Below are 16640 nucleotides of genomic sequence, written 5' to 3'. Positions count from 1 at the left end.
GAATACAATATAGGGGGGCGCTGTGCTGTGGATGAGGGATACAATATAGGGGGGCGCTGCACTGTGGATGAGGGATACAATATAGGGGGGCGCTGCGCTGTGGATGAGGGATACAATATAGGGGAGCGCTGCGCTGTGGATGAGGAATACAATATAGGGGGCGCTGCACTGTGGAGGCTTTATGGATGAGGGTAATAAGTTTAAATTGAATTCTGTATTTACGGGCAGCCTGGCAGTGACTGGCACAGAGCAGAGGCGTCCGAGTAGCGGCTGGACAGGAAGATGAGCCTGGCTGCCGCCTTCAGGATGGATTGGAGGGGGTAGAGTCTGGTGCAGGGGAGGCCGATCAGCAGCGGGTTGTAATAATCGAGCCGGGAGTGGATGAGGGCGACAGGGAGCATTTTTAGCGTGTCTGCAGTGAGAAAAGAGCGGATTCTTGTGATGTTCTTGAGGTGCAGCTGACATGTTCGGGCCAGAGATTGGATGTAGGGGGTAAAGGAGAGATCGGAGTCAAATATGACCCCAAGGCAGCGGGCATGCTGGGAGTTATGGTGCCACAGCCTGAGATGGAGATGTCAGGATGAGGTCGGTTAGTGGAGGGTGGAAATACCAGCAGGTCAGTTTTAGAGAGATTTAGTTTTAGGTAGAGAGAGGACATGGTGTTAGAGACAGCAGACAGACAGTCGGTGATGTTTTGGAGGACCGCCGCTGTGATGTCACGGGCAGAGGTGTATAACTGGGTGTCGTCAGCGTACAGGTGGTATTGGAGGCCAAAACTCTTGATGGTTTGTCCAATAGGGGCTGTGTAGATAGAGAAAAGAAGGGGGACGAGGACCAAGCCCTGGGGGACCCCAACAGCAAGGGGAAAAGGAGGGGAGGTAGAGCCAGCAAAGGAGACGCTGAAGAAGCGGTCAGATAGGTAAGAGGAGAACCAGGAGAGGGCAGTGTCCTTTAGGCCGATGGAGCGTAGCATACTGAGAGGAGTTTGTGGTCAACAGTGTAAAATGCTGCGGAGAGGTCAAGGAGGAGCAGTAGGGAGTAATCGCCCCTCGATTTGGCTGTCAGTAGGTCATTGGATACCCTTGTAAGGGCAGTTTCTGTCGAGTGTTGAGGTCGGAAGCCAGACTGTAGGGGGTCTAGGAGAGAGTGCTCTGATAGATGGCTTACAAGGCGGGAGTAAACAGGCGTTCTAGTAGTTTGGAGATGAAGGGGAGGTTTGAGATGGGTCGGTAGTTGGCAGCATCAGTCACGTCCAGAGTCGGCTTCTTTAGCAGTGGGGATATGATGGCGTGTTTCAAAGAAGAGGGAAAGATGCCAGAGGTCAGAGAGAGGTTGAATATAGTAGTGAGATGGGGGATGACCACTGGGGAGAAGGAACGGAGGAGGTGTGAGGGGAGAGGGAACGGAGGAGGTGTGAGGGGAGGGGGTCGCTAGCGCATGTGGTGGGGCAAGCAGAGGAGAGCAATTTGGAGACTTCTTCCTCTGTCGCTGGTCTGAGTACAGACAGTGAGCAGGAGCTAGATGCAGTGCTGACAGGACTAGGGTCAGGGCTAGTCTGGGATTGGGAGGTTATTTCCTGACGGATGTCATCAATTTTCTTTTTGAAGTAAGCAGCCAGCTCTTTAGCACTGAGATCCGTCACCGGGGGCTGCGGTTTAGGCCTGAGAAGAGACTGAAAAGTATCAAAGAGCCGTTTAGGGTTGTGGGATAGTGAGGAGACTAGAGAGGTGAAATAGACTTGTTTGGCGTGGTGGAGGGCGATTACTACTGAGGCCACTGTGGGGTGTCACTATTACTACTGAGGCCACTGTGGGGGACACTATTACTACTGAGGCCACTGTGGGGGACACTATTACTACTGACAGACACTGTGGGGGTCACTATTACTACTGAGGCCACTGTGGGGGACACTATTACTACTGAGGCCACTGTGGGGGATACTATTACTACTGGGGTCACTGTGGAGGGTCACTATTACTACTGGGGTCACTGTGGGGGGTCACTATTACTACTAAGGCCACTATGGGAGACACTATTACTACTGGGGTCATTGTGGAGGGTCACTATTACTACTGGGGTCACTGTGGGGGTCACTATTACTACTGAGGTCACTATGGGGGAGACTATTACTACTGGGGTCATTGTGTAGAGTTACTATTACTACTGGGGTCACGGTAGGGGACACTATTACTACTAGGGGCACTGTGTAGGGTCACTATTACTACTAGGGTCACTGTGGGGGGTCATTTACTACTGGGGTCGCTGTGGTGGGTCACTATTACTTCTGGGGTCACTGTGGGGGGTCACTTTTACTACTAATGCCACTGTGGGGGGCCACTTTTACTACTGAGGCTACTGTGTGGGTTACTGTTACTACTGAAAGCACTGTGGGGGGGGGTCACTATTACTACTGGGGTCACTGTGGGGGACACTATTACTACCACTGTCCTATAGGGTGACGAGGGGGGTATGAAACACTATAGGGAGTGGATGGATAGGATATTCTATAGGGTTAGGATGGATAGGACACTAGGGTTAGGAGGGGCAGAACACTATATAGGGTGAGGATTGATAGGGCATTCTACAGGGTGAGGATGGATAGGGCATTCTATAGCATGTATAGGATATTCTATAGGGTGAAGAGAAGGCTGTTCTCTGAGGTGCAGAGGAGGAGTAGTACACTCTATAGGTTGAGGATGAGTAGGATCCTTTATAGGGTGATGTGAAGAAGGAGGATGAGGCACATGTACAGGGTGAGGAAGGGTAGAACACTCTGCAGGGTGGGAAAGAGAATGACACTGCTTTATAGGGCGAGGAGTAGAAATTATTAGGACATTATCATCCCAGTGTTTCTGGGGGCACATCACACACACAGCTCTGCTACAGGCATTATGTTCCCCATATATCACACACACAGCTCTGCTACATGCATTATGTTCCCCATACATCACACACACAGTTCTGCTACATGCATTATGTTCCCCACACATCATACACACAGCAGCTTAATTACCACACATCACACGCACAGCTTGGCTCCTCCCACAGTGACATCACCACAGGTCCTTCAGCCCCCTGGATCTCTGTGGTGGTGGTAGGTCAGTGTCTTATGTCAGGACCCCTGAGTTGTGTCTGACATAATAGCGGTTTAGTTGTATTCTCTTTTTGTTATTTTTGTCCTCCCCTTCCAAGTACTCTAACTGTGTTGTTCTTCTGTCAGTCAGACTCTGTGATGTGTTGTAGAGCCTTCAATGACATCACCAGGGGGCGGAGCATGAGAATCACACACACACACGCATACACACACATACTTACAGACAAGTGGTTGTGAGTAGTCTGATGAGGCCACCCTCTTCAGGGTAAGCAGGGCTTTCGGGTGATGTCACATTTACTTCCTTGCAGATCATCTTGGTCCCTCCCCGCTACCTCATGTTAATGAATATCTGTACTATGAAGGCTGACATTTGTCTTCTTCAATCACCCCCTGCAGGATGGCGCCGCTAAGGTCACCTGTATGGCTTGGTCTCACAATAATGCCAAATTTGCAGTGTGCACTGTGGATCGCGTGGTTCTGCTGTACGATGAACATGGCGAGAGAAGAGACAAGTTTTCTACAAAACCTGCTGATGCCAAGGTAGAAAATATATAGGATGCAGGTTACATGTTCTGCAAAGGGCAATAGATCCTGCAGGAGGAGGTGAGACGGCAGGGCGGCCGGCAGGACGAGGTGTGACGGCAGGGCGGCCAGCAGGAGGAGGTGTGACAGCAGGGCGCCCCGCGGGAGTAGGTGTGACGGCAGGGCGGCCTGCGGGAGGAGGTGTGATGGCATGGCTGCCTGTGGGAGGAGGTGTGATGGCATGGCTCCCTGTGGGAGGAGGTGTGATGGCATGGCTGCCTGTGGGAGGAGGTGTGATGACATGGCAACCCGTGGGAGGAGGTGTGATGGCATGGCTGCCTGTGGGAGGAGGTGTGATGGCATGGATGCGTGAGGGAGGAGGTGTGAAGGCCGCGTGGCCGGCGGGAGCAGGTTTGAAGGCAGCGTGGCCGGCGGGAGCAGGTGTGAAGGCAGCGTGGCCGGCGGGAGCAGGTGTGAAGGCAGCGTGGCCGGCGGGAGCAGGTGTGAAGGCAGCGTGGCCGGCGGGAGCAGGTGTGAAGGCAGCGTGGCCGGCGGGAGCAGGTGTGAAGGCAGCGTGGCCGGCGGGAGCAGGTGTGAAGGCAGCGTGGCCGGCGGGAGCAGGTGTGAAGGCAGCGTGGCCGGCGGGAGCAGGTGGGACAGCAGGGCGGATGGCGGGAGCAGGTGTGAAGGCAGCGTGGCCGGCGGGAGCAGGTGTGAAGGCAGCGTGGCCGGCGGGAGCAGGTGGGACAGCAGGGCGGATGGCGGGAGCAGGTGTGAAGGCAGCGTGGCCGGCGGGAGCAGGTGTGAAGGCAGCGTGGCCGGCGGGAGCAGGTGGGACAGCAGGGCGGATGGCGGGAGCAGGTGTGAAGGCAGCGTGGCCGGCGGGAGCAGGTGTGAAGGCAGCGTGGCCGGCGGGAGCAGGTGTGACGGCAGCGTGGCCGGCGGGAGCAGGTGTGAAGGCAGCGTGGCCGGCGGGAGCAGGTGTGACAGCAGGGCGGATGGCGGGAGCAGGTGTGAAGGCAGCGTGGCCGGCGGGAGCAGGTGTGAAGGCAGCGTGGCCGGCGGGAGCAGGTGTGAAGGCAGCGTGGCCGGCGGGAGCAGGTGTGAAGGCAGCGTGGCCGGCGGGAGCAGGTGGGACAGCAGGGCGGATGGCGGGAGCAGGTGTGAAGGCAGCGTGGCCGGCGGGAGCAGGTGTGAAGGCAGCGTGGCCGGCGGGAGCAGGTGGGACAGCAGGGCGGATGGCGGGAGCAGGTGTGAAGGCAGCGTGGCCGGCGGGAGCAGGTGTGAAGGCAGCGTGGCCGGCGGGAGCAGGTGGGACAGCAGGGCGGATGGCGGGAGCAGGTGTGAAGGCAGCGTGGCCGGCGGGAGCAGGTGTGAAGGCAGCGTGGCCGGCGGGAGCAGGTGTGACGGCAGCGTGGCCGGCGGGAGCAGGTGTGAAGGCAGCGTGGCCGGCGGGAGCAGGTGTGACAGCAGGGCGGATGGCGGGAGCAGGTGTGAAGGCAGCGTGGCTGGCGGGAGCAGGTGTGAAGGCAGAGCAGCCCATGGGAGGAGGTGTGATGGCATGGCAGCCTGTGGGAGGAGTTTGACGGCGGGGCGGCCGGCGGGAGCAAGTGGGATGGCGGGGTGGTCGGCGGGAGCAAGTGCGACGACGGGGCGGCCGGCGGGAGCAGGTGCAATGGCGGGGCTGCCAATGGAAAAAGGTGTGAAGGCATGGCAGCCGGGGGGAGGAGGTGTGATGGTAGGGTGACTGGCAGGAGGAAGTGTGAAAGCAGGGCTGCCAATGGAAATAGATGTGATGGAATGGCAGTCGGTGGGAGGAGGTGTGACGGCAGGTCTGCCCGTGGGAGAAAGTGTGACGGCAGGGGGATTGGTGGGAGGAGGTGTTAAGGCATGTCAGCCGGCGGTAGGAGGTGTGACAACAGTGTAGCTGGTGTGATGGCAGTATGGCTCGTGTAATGAGGTGTGTGGTTTGAAATGGGGGTTTACTTTAGATGGAGGTGTGATGGCACGCAGCTGCTGGTATGTAGTATGGCAGATGTAACAATGTGTGCTGTCGGAAATCAGGAAGGGGGTTACTTCAAATTACAGAGGTATGACAGCAGGGTGGCCGATGGGAGGATGTGTGACAGCAGTGCGGCCAGCATGGTATCAGCATGACCAGTGTGACAGAGTTGATAATTATTGGGTTGGTGGGGTTTGATAGAGGTGTGATGTCAGTATGGCCAATGCGATGGGGTCAGTAATCAGGGTGGTGGGGTTGGATAGAGGTGTGATGTCAGTATGGCCGATGCGATGGGGTCAGTAATCGGAGTGGTGGGGTTGGATAGAGGTAGGACGTCGGTATGGCCGATGCGATGGGGTCAGTAATCAGGGTGGTGGGGTTGAATAGAGGTAGGACGTCGGTATGGCCGATGCGATGGGGTCAGTAATCGGGGTGGTGGGGTTTGATAGAGGTGTGATGTCAGTATGGCCGTTGCGATGGGGTCAGTAATCGGGGTGGTGGGGTTGGATAGAGGTGTGATGTTGGTATGGCCGATACAATGGGGTCAGTAACCGGAGTGGTGGGGTTGGATAGAGGTGTGATGTTGGTATGGCCGATACGATGGGGTCAGTAATCGGGGTGGTGGGGTTGGATAGAGGTGTGATGTTGGTATGGCCGATGCGATGGGGTCAGTAATCAGGGTGGTGGGGTTGAATAGAGGTAGGACGTCGGTATGGCCGATGCGATGGGGTCAGTAATCGGGGTGGTGGGGTTTGATAGAGGTGTGATGTCAGTATGGCCGTTGCGATGGGGTCAGTAATCGGGGTGGTGGGGTTGGATAGAGGTGTGATGTTGGTATGGCCGATACAATGGGGTCAGTAACCGGAGTGGTGGGGTTGGATAGAGGTGTGATGTCAGTATGGCCGATGCGATGGGGTCAGTAATCGGGGTGGTGGGGTTGGATAGAGGTGTGATGTTGGTATGGCCGATACGATGGGGTCAGTAATCGGGGTGGTGGGGTTGGATAGAGGTGTGATGTTGGTATGGCCGATGCGATGGGGTCAGTAATCAGGGTGGTGGGGTTGAATAGAGGTAGGACGTCGGTATGGCCGATGCGATGGGGTCAGTAATCGGGGTGGTGGGGTTTGATAGAGGTGTGATGTCAGTATGGCCGTTGCGATGGGGTCAGTAATCGGGGTGGTGGGGTTGGATAGAGGTGTGATGTTGGTATGGCCGATACAATGGGGTCAGTAACCGGAGTGGTGGGGTTGGATAGAGGTGTGATGTCAGTATGGCCGATGCGATGGGGTCAGTAATCGGGGTGGTGGGGTTGGATAGAGGTGTGATGTCAGTATGGCCGTTGCGATGGGGTCAGTAATCGGGGTGGTGGGGTTGGATAGAGGTGTGATGTTGGTATGGCCGATACGATGGGGTCAGTAATCGGGGTGGTGGGGTTGGATAGAGGTGTGATGTCGGTAATGGAGTCTTCTCAGGTTCTTCTCTCCTCTTTGCAGTATGGGAAGAAGAGTTATATGGTGAAAGGTATGGCCTTCTCACCAGACTCCACTAAGATTGCCGTTGGACAGACAGACAACATTATCTACGTTTACAAGATCGGGGAGGATTGGTGAGTGCGGGCTGTGGGCTCCTGTCATGTCCCCTGCTGGCCGTATCTCTGCTAACGCTTGTCTCATTTCCTTGTTGCAGGGGAGATAAGAAGGTGATCTGTAATAAGTTCCTCCAGACGGTACGTTCCTCGCCTCCTGGCTGTGGTGGTGATGTGGTTATGGCGTGGTTTATTATGGGCTGTCCGCTCTCGGAGGCTTCATCTGTTCTCTGTGTAACAGTCAGTACTGCTTAATGTGACTGAGTGCTGGTAAAGTAAGGGCGCCCTTCATCCTGCATGTTCTCTGTCACTAAGCTTTGTCCTTCCTGATGTACCCCAAGTACCGTCCTGAGCGCCCCCTGTCTCTGTACTCTGAGGACCTCAGGGACTATCCGCCACGTCTCGCTAATGAGTGGCGTATAATCCCTAAATGTCTTATGTTCTAGAGCGCGGTCACGTGCCTTCTGTGGCCTCTGGAGAACACCATCGTCTTCGGCCTGGCTGAAGGAAAGGTAAGGTCATCCTTTGTATCTTGTGGCTCCCCTGTAGCCGTGGTTGAGTGTTGTAGTCTTTTCCTCAGAGCTAACACTTCACTCACAGCTTGCCTCTTTCCTCCAGGTCCGTCTGGCAAACACCAAAACAAACAAGTCTTCCACTATATACGGGACTGAATCGTACGTCGTCTCTCTGACTTCCAAGTGAGTATCACACACGAGACGGACGATCTTTTGCGGACTGGAAGATGGAAGAGAATGGGGAATGTTAACTGATTCTGGGACCTGCCGTACTTTTTATGCCTGATAAAGTCCGTCCTGTCCATGGTTGAGAGCACTAAAGATGATGTATGTGCTTTCTTCATTCTTCTTGCCCGGATGTAGGACTTTGCATTTCTCCTTGTTAAATACCATTCTGTTAGTCGCTGCCCACTGTGCAAGCTTTTCTAGATCTTTCTGAACCCTCTCTCTCTTCCCTGGTGTTAGTTATCCCTCCTAGCTTTGTGTCATCAACAAATTTGATGAGTTTCCCACAATTCCCTCCTCCAGATCATTTATAACAATGTTGGCCAACACTGGGCCCAGGACAGAGCCTTTTGACATATCCCCCAACTCCTTTTTTATTGCTTTTGGCCTCTCTTACAGGCCCAATTCATTATCAGCTTTAGCTTTTCTGACCCTTGCCACCCTTACCCCCTCAACCATTCCCTCCCTGTTGGTGATAATTAGGTCCAAGATAGCAGATCCCCTTGTTTTCTCTTCTACCTTCTGGAAGATAAAGTTATCAGCAAGAGCGGATAAGAATCTGTTGAATCCATTACTTTTACAAATGAATCACAGTCCACCATCTTCCCATCAGATGGCGGCACTTGGGCCTGGCGGTTGCCTGGAAAGCGTTTTCTAAATGACTGCATCGTCCCAACAGTGAAGTTTGGAGGAGATTCTGTTATGGTGGGGGGGGGGGGGGGGGTTCTCCTGGGAAGGACAAGGGCCATTGGTTATAGTAAAGTCCACACTCCACCAATGGGTACAGAGACATCCCGGACAATGTGGCATCACCTCCCCTGTGGTAATACTCTGGCCACAGCTCTGTGTCTCCACCAACATGACCGAGTGACATGTCATACGGCACGCAGTGTGGGGGAGCAGAGCGTCTGTAGACTTCATTGGTTGCCCAAAGTCCGGATCTCAATCCTATAGAGTGGGACGAACTAGAACTCCGAATCCGTGCGCCCAACACACCCATCATCCCCCATCACTATCTGAAGCTCCTCCAGAAATGGGGGCAAGTCCCTCCACTCATCTATGGGGATCTGATGGGAAGCGGCCGCGGAGGGGACTGCAGCAATGGAGGCCAAAGGGGCCAACACCGGATGAAAAATAGGATCTAATTTCATCCCCTTCTATGTGTATCCCGATACAGCATAGTGTATCATGTTGTCCTCCCCACCCTTCACACTGTATATCGCTGGCATAGTTCTTCAGTGTTCTTCCCGCAGTGACCTGTAATGCATTGTGTCGTTTCAGTGTTTCAGGGAAAGGTATCTTGTCCGGCCACGCAGATGGAACCATTGTCCGCTATTTCTTTGATGATGAAGGTTCTGGAGAGTCTCAGGTACGGCTGTGGTGTCTGCACTCTCCTTATAAAAGGGGATCCATAACGGAGCTTCTCCTAAAGCCTGTATTGATGCCCCAAGCTGTGACTCCTATACACTGATGTGCCAAAAGTCTTGGGATAGTGGTATGTAAATTGATTATGAAGTGTCAGTATTTCAGGTGACATTTGGGAACCCCCACACCTGAATAAGTTGTGAGGTTTACCATTGGCCAGCGTACTTTAAGGTGAGGAGACGTGAGTTATCGGAACGAGGCAATCTATTTCCAAAGTTGTACAGACAATTATCATTTCTCGATCCACAGTCTTGCATGTGAGCCGGGAATATCTCATAAAAGTGGACAGTGCAGCGGCCGTCCATGTGGGATTAATGATCACGACCGTTGGCGTCTGGCCAGAACTGTCCATGTGAACAGACTAGTGAGTCCGGCAGGAATCCCATCCACATTGAGGGCAGGGGGCCGCACAGGGATGTCCCGCAGGTCAGCGCAGCGTTCTTTACCTTTCATGGGATATGGGAACAATGGGACCCACCAGAGCGCCTCTGTTATCAGCATGACCCTGGACACAGCGCCTCACCTGGACACTAGAGGACTGAACATGACCCATCCGATGAGTCACAGAACCAATTGTTTCGGACTGATGGGAGTGTTCGTGTGGCGCACATCCCCATGAGCCTACAGACCCAGATTGTCAACAAGACTGGTGGTGGCTCCATACTGATGTGGTGTGTTCTCCCGGAATGGGTTTGGTCCACCAATGCTCCTAAACCCATCATTGACCGATTCCTGCTACGTTTCTGTTGGTGACCAATTGCAGCCCTTCATGGACTTCATGTACCCCCACAGTGATGGGATATTCCACCAGGATAATGCATCGTGCCATCAGGTCCAAGATGTCCAGAACTGGTGCTAGGACCATTCTGAAGAGTTCTATGAATGGTGCAGCCGCCACATTCACCTGACATGAGCCTAATCCAGCATTTATGGGATGAGGAGGAGAGCACCATTCACACCGGAGATCCTACAAATACCCTCAGCTGTGGGGGCAACCAGATGGCTCAATATCCCTCCAGACGTCTTTCATCCTCTTGTAGAAAACCACGCCACGTTAAATTGGTGCACGTTGCCGGGCTAGAGGGGTCCTGCATGATATTAGCTCCCGTCCCATGACTTTTGGCACATCAGTGTACATTATAATGTATTATATAATAACTAGTAATAAAGCCCTTTGTGTGAAAAAATACAAAACTTTCATTGACTGTTTCAGCAATGAAATCAACGAGTTGCATGTAGATTTACTTAAGTGAATTGACGACAAGACATCTTACTCTTTGCATGCTATCAATAATTGAAGAGTCGATGGGGTCAGAAGGGTCCTCTTTCTCCTTATGGAGAGCGCCAAGTAGGCTTAAAGGGGTTGTCCAAGTTAAGGGAATACCCTGTCACTGGGGCCCCCATGGTATAAAGTAACAAATGAGCAGGTACTCGCCTCTCCCTGCTACCCCATTCATCCTTTGCTGCCGGCTCTGGGCTCTGGTGACATCCCATAAACCTGCTGTAGCAGCCACTGACAGCATTCAGCCATGAGCGCTGTCATTGGTGGCTGCAGCTTGTTTGTAGATGGGCTCAGTGACGTCACAGGGAGACCGAAGCTGGCGGCGGAGGATAAATGGGTGAGAGCTGAGTAACTGCTTATATCATAGAGGACCCAGTGACAGTTTCCTTAACTCAGACAACCCCTTTAAGAAGACTTTGAGAACATGTAATTCTTAGTGCAAACTAATATTTGCTGTATGATATGCAATTGGGGTCCAATTCAATTTTAGAGGTAAGCTGAGCTCAGGAGACTAACATTGTGTGGGAGCGTCTGCAGCATGGGATGTCATCCAAGGTAATCCATTTATTGAGTGACAGGTGACAGTTTTTATAGGGTCACATGTTCAATTACAGTAATTCAAATCTATTATAATTCACTTATTACCATTGGTCAAAGAACACAAACAAAACATAAATATACAAGATAAAGAATCTAAAATTAAAGGCAAAAAACCACGCAAGCCCAGAAGAGTCACATGATTAACTGGTTATTAATGGTGATTAACTGCTCAGAATACAAAAGTACAATAATGTGAACAATAAATTGTTTACACAGAGCGTTTGGGAACATATGTGACCAGCTAGGAACATGTCAGCTTGACCTGCCGGCCTGTCTAAAGGCCAAATAGCTATCTTGTGGAGCAAAAGCCTTAGTGATTCACTCAAGGCTCATTAATAACCATGTAATATCCCTAAATCCTGGAGAAAGAGGACAAATGAGTATAATGAAGAGCAGCACAGAAGATGCTGCAGGCTTACGCAATGGCTGCGCTTAATGCCTCCTACGGAACTTTGTATATAAATGGAGGATGGCCCAATGCCTCAGCAGCTCCATCTACTGGAAGGTAGCTTCACTGTCTGGCCTTATAACGGGCCCTTTTCATCTCGCTGACATTATGGGGTCTCCTGCTGCATCAGTCATGTATAAACTGTATGTCATACTGGCGTGTTTCAGGGAAAGCTCGCCACCCATTCCTGCCCCCCGTATGCGCTGGCCTGGGCATCCAGCAGCATTGTTGCTGGCGGCTGTGATAAGAAGCTGGTGGCTTATGATCGAGAAGGACAAGTCATTCAGACATTCGACTACAGCCGAGATCCCAGTGAACGGGAGCTGAGTGTGGCAGCCACAAGCCCCAGCGGGCAGTCTGTAGTGGTCGGCAGCCATGACAGGTAGGTTCCACTTTGGTGTTTTTGTGTACATTGCCCACCGATTTCCTTCTCGTAGTCATTCACCTATTTCTGCAGACTACGAGTGCTGAACTGGAGTATTCGCAGGGGATTGTGGGAAGAATCCCGGCCCAAGGACATTCCTAACCTGTATAGCATCACGGCTCTGGCCTGGAAGAGGGACGGCTCCAGACTCTGCGCGGTGACTAGACCTTACTTCTGTGTGAGAGGGAGGGGCTGTGGCTGTGTGAGAGGGAGGGGCTGTGGCTGTGTAGGAGGGAGGGGCTAAGGCTTCTGAGTGCAAGGGGCTGTGTGTGAGAGGGAGGGTCTGCGGCTGTGTGAGAGTAGGAGGGGCTGTGGCTTTGTAGGAGGGGCAGCTGAGAGGGAGGGGCTGCGGCTGTGTAGGAGGGGCTGCAGCTTCTGAGAGGGAGAGGCTGCAGCTGTCTGGGAGGGGCTGCGGCTGTGTAGGAGGGACTGTGGCTTCTGAGAGGCAGGGGCTGCGACTGTGTGACAGCAGGAAGGGCTGCGGCTTCTGGGGATGAGGGGCTGGGGATGAAAGGGAGGGGCTGCAGCTGTGTGAGAGCCGGAGAGACAGGGAGGGGCTGCAGCTGTGTACAAGGGGTTGCAGCTTCTGAGAGGAAAGGGCTGTAGCTGTGTGGGAAGGGCTTAAGCTGTGTGGGAGGGGCTGCGGCTTCTGGGGGCGAGGGGCTATGTGAAAAGGAGGGCCTGCAGCTGTGTACAAGGGGTTGCAGCTTCTGAGAGGAAAGGGCTGCAGCTGTGTGGGAGGGGCTGTGGCTTCTGGGGGCGAGGGGCTATGTGAAAGGGAGGGGCTGCAGCTGTGTGCGAGCGGGGCTGTGGCTAGTGACTAATATAGAAGTTGTTTTGTACAGGGCACTCTGTGTGGAGGAGTGGAACAGTTTGACTGTTGCCTGCGCCGTTCCGTCTACAAGAACAAGTTTGAGATGACCTACGTTGGACCAAGTCAGGTGAGATACCCGAGTTGAAGACCGCCACACACGCCCTGACTGGAGGGATATGGCGATGCCCGCTCACCCTGTCCAGTTGTGCTCATGCTCCCGGTCTAGGTTTTGTAGAGGTACGAGGTTCAGGTCTGTGTCTTTGTGTCCAGGTGATAGTGAAGAACCTCTCCTCGGGGACTCGTGTGGTGCTCAAGTCCCATTATGGATACGAGGTGGATGAAGTGAAGATAATGGGAAAAGATCGCTTTCTTGTTGCTCACACGTCTGACACCTTGCTTCTTGGAGACCTGGCTACCAACCGGCTGAGTGAGGTAAGACTTCATGCTGCTAGGTTCTTCATGCCTCCTACATGGACATCCGATCAGTGGGGGGCTAGGGAGGTATGAGCTAGTCTGATACCTCCTGGTCATATCTCTCTGTTCTCCTCAGGTGGCCTGGCCGGGATCCGGAGGCAACGAGAAATTCTTCTTTGAAAATGAGAATGTAAGGACTACTATTCCATACTCGCATTCTGTGCTCCACCGCAACCAGTCACTGTGCTCCACCGCAACATACTACTACTCCACCCAGACTCTGCTGCTCCACCCCAACATACTACTACTCCAACCAGTCACTGTGCTCCACCCCAACATACTGCTACACCAACCAGACCGCTGCTCCACCCCAACATACTACTACTCCAACCAGTCACTGTGCTCCACCCCAACATACTACAACTCCAACCAGTCACTGTGCTCCACCCCAACATACTACTACTCCAACCAGTCACTGTGCTCCACCCCAACATACTACTACTCCAACCAGTCACTGTGCTCCACCCCAACATACTACTACTCCAACCAGACTCTGCTGCTCCACCCCAACATACTACTACTGCAACCAGACTCTGCTGCTCCACCCCAACATACTACTACTGCAACCAGACTCTGCTGCTCCACCCCAACATACTACCACTCCAACCAGTCACTGTGCTCCACCCCAACATACTACTACTCCAACCAGAATCTGCTGCTCCACCCCAACATACTACTACACCAACCAGACTCTGCTGCTCCACCCCAACATACTACTACTACAACCAGTCACTGTGCTCTACCCCAACATACTACTACTCCAACCAGTCACTGTGCTCCACCCCAACATACTACTACACCAACCAGACTCTGCTGCTCCACCCCAACATACTACTACTCCAACCAGTCACTGTGCTCCATCCCAACATACTACTACTCAAACCAGACCCTGCTGCTCCACCGCAACATACTACTACTCCAACCAGTCACTGTGCTTCACCCCAACATACTACTACTCCACCCAGACTCTGCTGCTCCACCCCAACATACTACTCCAACCAGTCACTGTGCTCCATCCCAACATACTACTACTCCAACCACACTCTGCTGCTCCACCCCAACATACTACTACTCCAACCAGTCACTGTGCTCCACCCCAACATACTACTACTCCACCCAGACTCTGCTGCTCCACCCCAACATACTACTACACCAATCAGTCACTGCTCCACACCAACATACTACTATTCCAACCAGTCACTGTGCTCCACCCCAACATACTACTGCACCAAACAGTCACTGTGCCCCACCCCAACATACTACTACACCAACCAGTCACTGTGCCCCACCCCAACATACTACTACACCAACCAGTCACTGTGCTCCACCCCAACATACTACTACTCCCACCAGTCACTGTGCTCCACCCCAACATACTACTACACTAACCAGTCACTGTGCTCCACCGCAGTGTACTACTACTCCAACCAGTCACTGTGCTCTACCCCAACATACTACTACACCAACCAGTCACTGTGCTCCACCCCAACATACTACTACTCCAACCAGTCACTGTGCTCCACCCCAACATACTACTATTCCAACCAATCACTGTGCTCCACCGCAACATACTACTACTCCGACCAGTCACTATGCTCCACCCCAACATACTACTACACTAACCAGTCACTGTGCTCCACCGCATTGTACTAATACTCCAACCAGTCACTGTGCTCCACCCCAACATACTACTACTCCAACCAGTCACTGTGCTCCACCCCAACATACTACTACTCCAACCAATCACTGTGCTCCACCCCAACATACTACTACTCCGACCAGTCACTATGCTCCACCCCAACATACTACTACTCCAACCAGTCACTGTGTTCCACCCCAACATACTACTACACTAACCGGACTCTGCTGCTCCACCGCAACATACTACTACTCCAACCAGTCACTGTGCTCCACCCCAACATACTACTACTCCACCCAGACTCTGCTGCTCCACCCCAACATACTACTACTCCAACCAGTCACTGTGCTCCATCCCAACATACTACTACTCAAACCAGACTCTGCTGCTCCACCCCAACATACTACTACTCCACCCAGACTCTACTGCTCCACCCCAACATACTACTACTCCAACCAGTCACTGTGCTCCACCCCAACATACTACTACTCCACCCAGACTCTGCTGCTCCACCCCAACATACTACTACACCAATCAGTCACTGCTCCACACCAACATACTACTATTCCAACCAGTCACTGTGCCCCACCCCAACATACTACTACACCAACCAGTCACTGTGCTCCACCCCAACATACTACTACTCCCACCAGTCACTGTGCTCCACCCCAACATACTACTACACTAACCAGTCACTGTGCTCCACCGCAGTGTACTACTACTCCAACCAGTCACTGTGCTCTACCCCAACATACTACTACACCAACCAGTCACTGTGCTCCACCCCAACATACTACTACTCCAACCAGTCTCTGTGCTCCACCCCAACATACTACTACTCCAACCAATCACTGTGCTCCACCGCAACATACTACTACTCCGACCAGTCACTATGCTTCACCCCAACATACTACTACACTAACCAGTCACTGTGCTCCACCGCATTGTACTAATACTCCAACCAGTCACTGTGCTCCACCCCAACATACTACTACTCCAACCAGTCACTGTGCTCCACCCCAACATACTACTACTCCAACCAATCACTGTGCTCCATCGCAACATACTACTACTCTAACCAGACTCTGCTGCTCCACCCCAACATACTACTACTCCAACCAGTCACTGTGTTCCACCCCAACATACTACTACACTAACCGGACTCTGCTGCTCCACCGCAACATACTACTACTCCAACCAGTCACTGTGCTCCACCCCAACATACTACTACACCAACCAGTCACTGTGCTCCACCCCAACATACTACTACTCCAACCAGACTCTGCTGCTCCACCTCAACATACTACTACACCAACCAGTCACTGTGCTCCACCCCAACATACTACTACTCCAACCAGTCACTGTGTTCCACCCCAACATACTACTACTCCAACCAGTCACTGTGCTCCACCCCAACATACTACTACTCCAACCAGACTCTGCTGCTCCACCCGAACATACTACTACACCAACCAGACTCTGCTGCTCCACCCCAACATACTACTACACCAACCAGTCACTGTGCTCCACCCCAACATACTACTACTCCAACCAGTCACTGTGCTCCACCCCAGCATACTACTACACCAAC

General features: G+C 53.0%; 1 protein-coding gene across 2 annotated transcripts in view; it reads left to right on the top strand.

Moving 5' to 3' along the window:
- Nucleotides 1–16640, top strand: part of IFT172 (intraflagellar transport 172) — a 113063-nt gene that overhangs the window by 21086 nt on the left and 75337 nt on the right. For both annotated transcript variants that reach the window (XM_066594342.1, XM_066594341.1), the window contains exons 2-12: nt 3491–3634; nt 7112–7224; nt 7305–7344; nt 7650–7715; nt 7822–7901; nt 9225–9312; nt 11866–12080; nt 12156–12279; nt 12968–13063; nt 13207–13368; nt 13487–13540. In XM_066594342.1, the coding sequence (XP_066450439.1) occupies nt 3491–3634; nt 7112–7224; nt 7305–7344; nt 7650–7715; nt 7822–7901; nt 9225–9312; nt 11866–12080; nt 12156–12279; nt 12968–13063; nt 13207–13368; nt 13487–13540 (1182 nt within the window). The remainder of the gene's footprint in view (nt 1–3490; nt 3635–7111; nt 7225–7304; nt 7345–7649; nt 7716–7821; nt 7902–9224; nt 9313–11865; nt 12081–12155; nt 12280–12967; nt 13064–13206; nt 13369–13486; nt 13541–16640) is intronic.

This window comes from Eleutherodactylus coqui, chromosome 1 (assembly GCF_035609145.1).
Source record: "Eleutherodactylus coqui strain aEleCoq1 chromosome 1, aEleCoq1.hap1, whole genome shotgun sequence".
NCBI lineage: Eukaryota > Metazoa > Chordata > Amphibia > Anura > Eleutherodactylidae > Eleutherodactylus > Eleutherodactylus coqui.
This window is presented reverse-complemented; position numbering and strand designations above follow the sequence as displayed.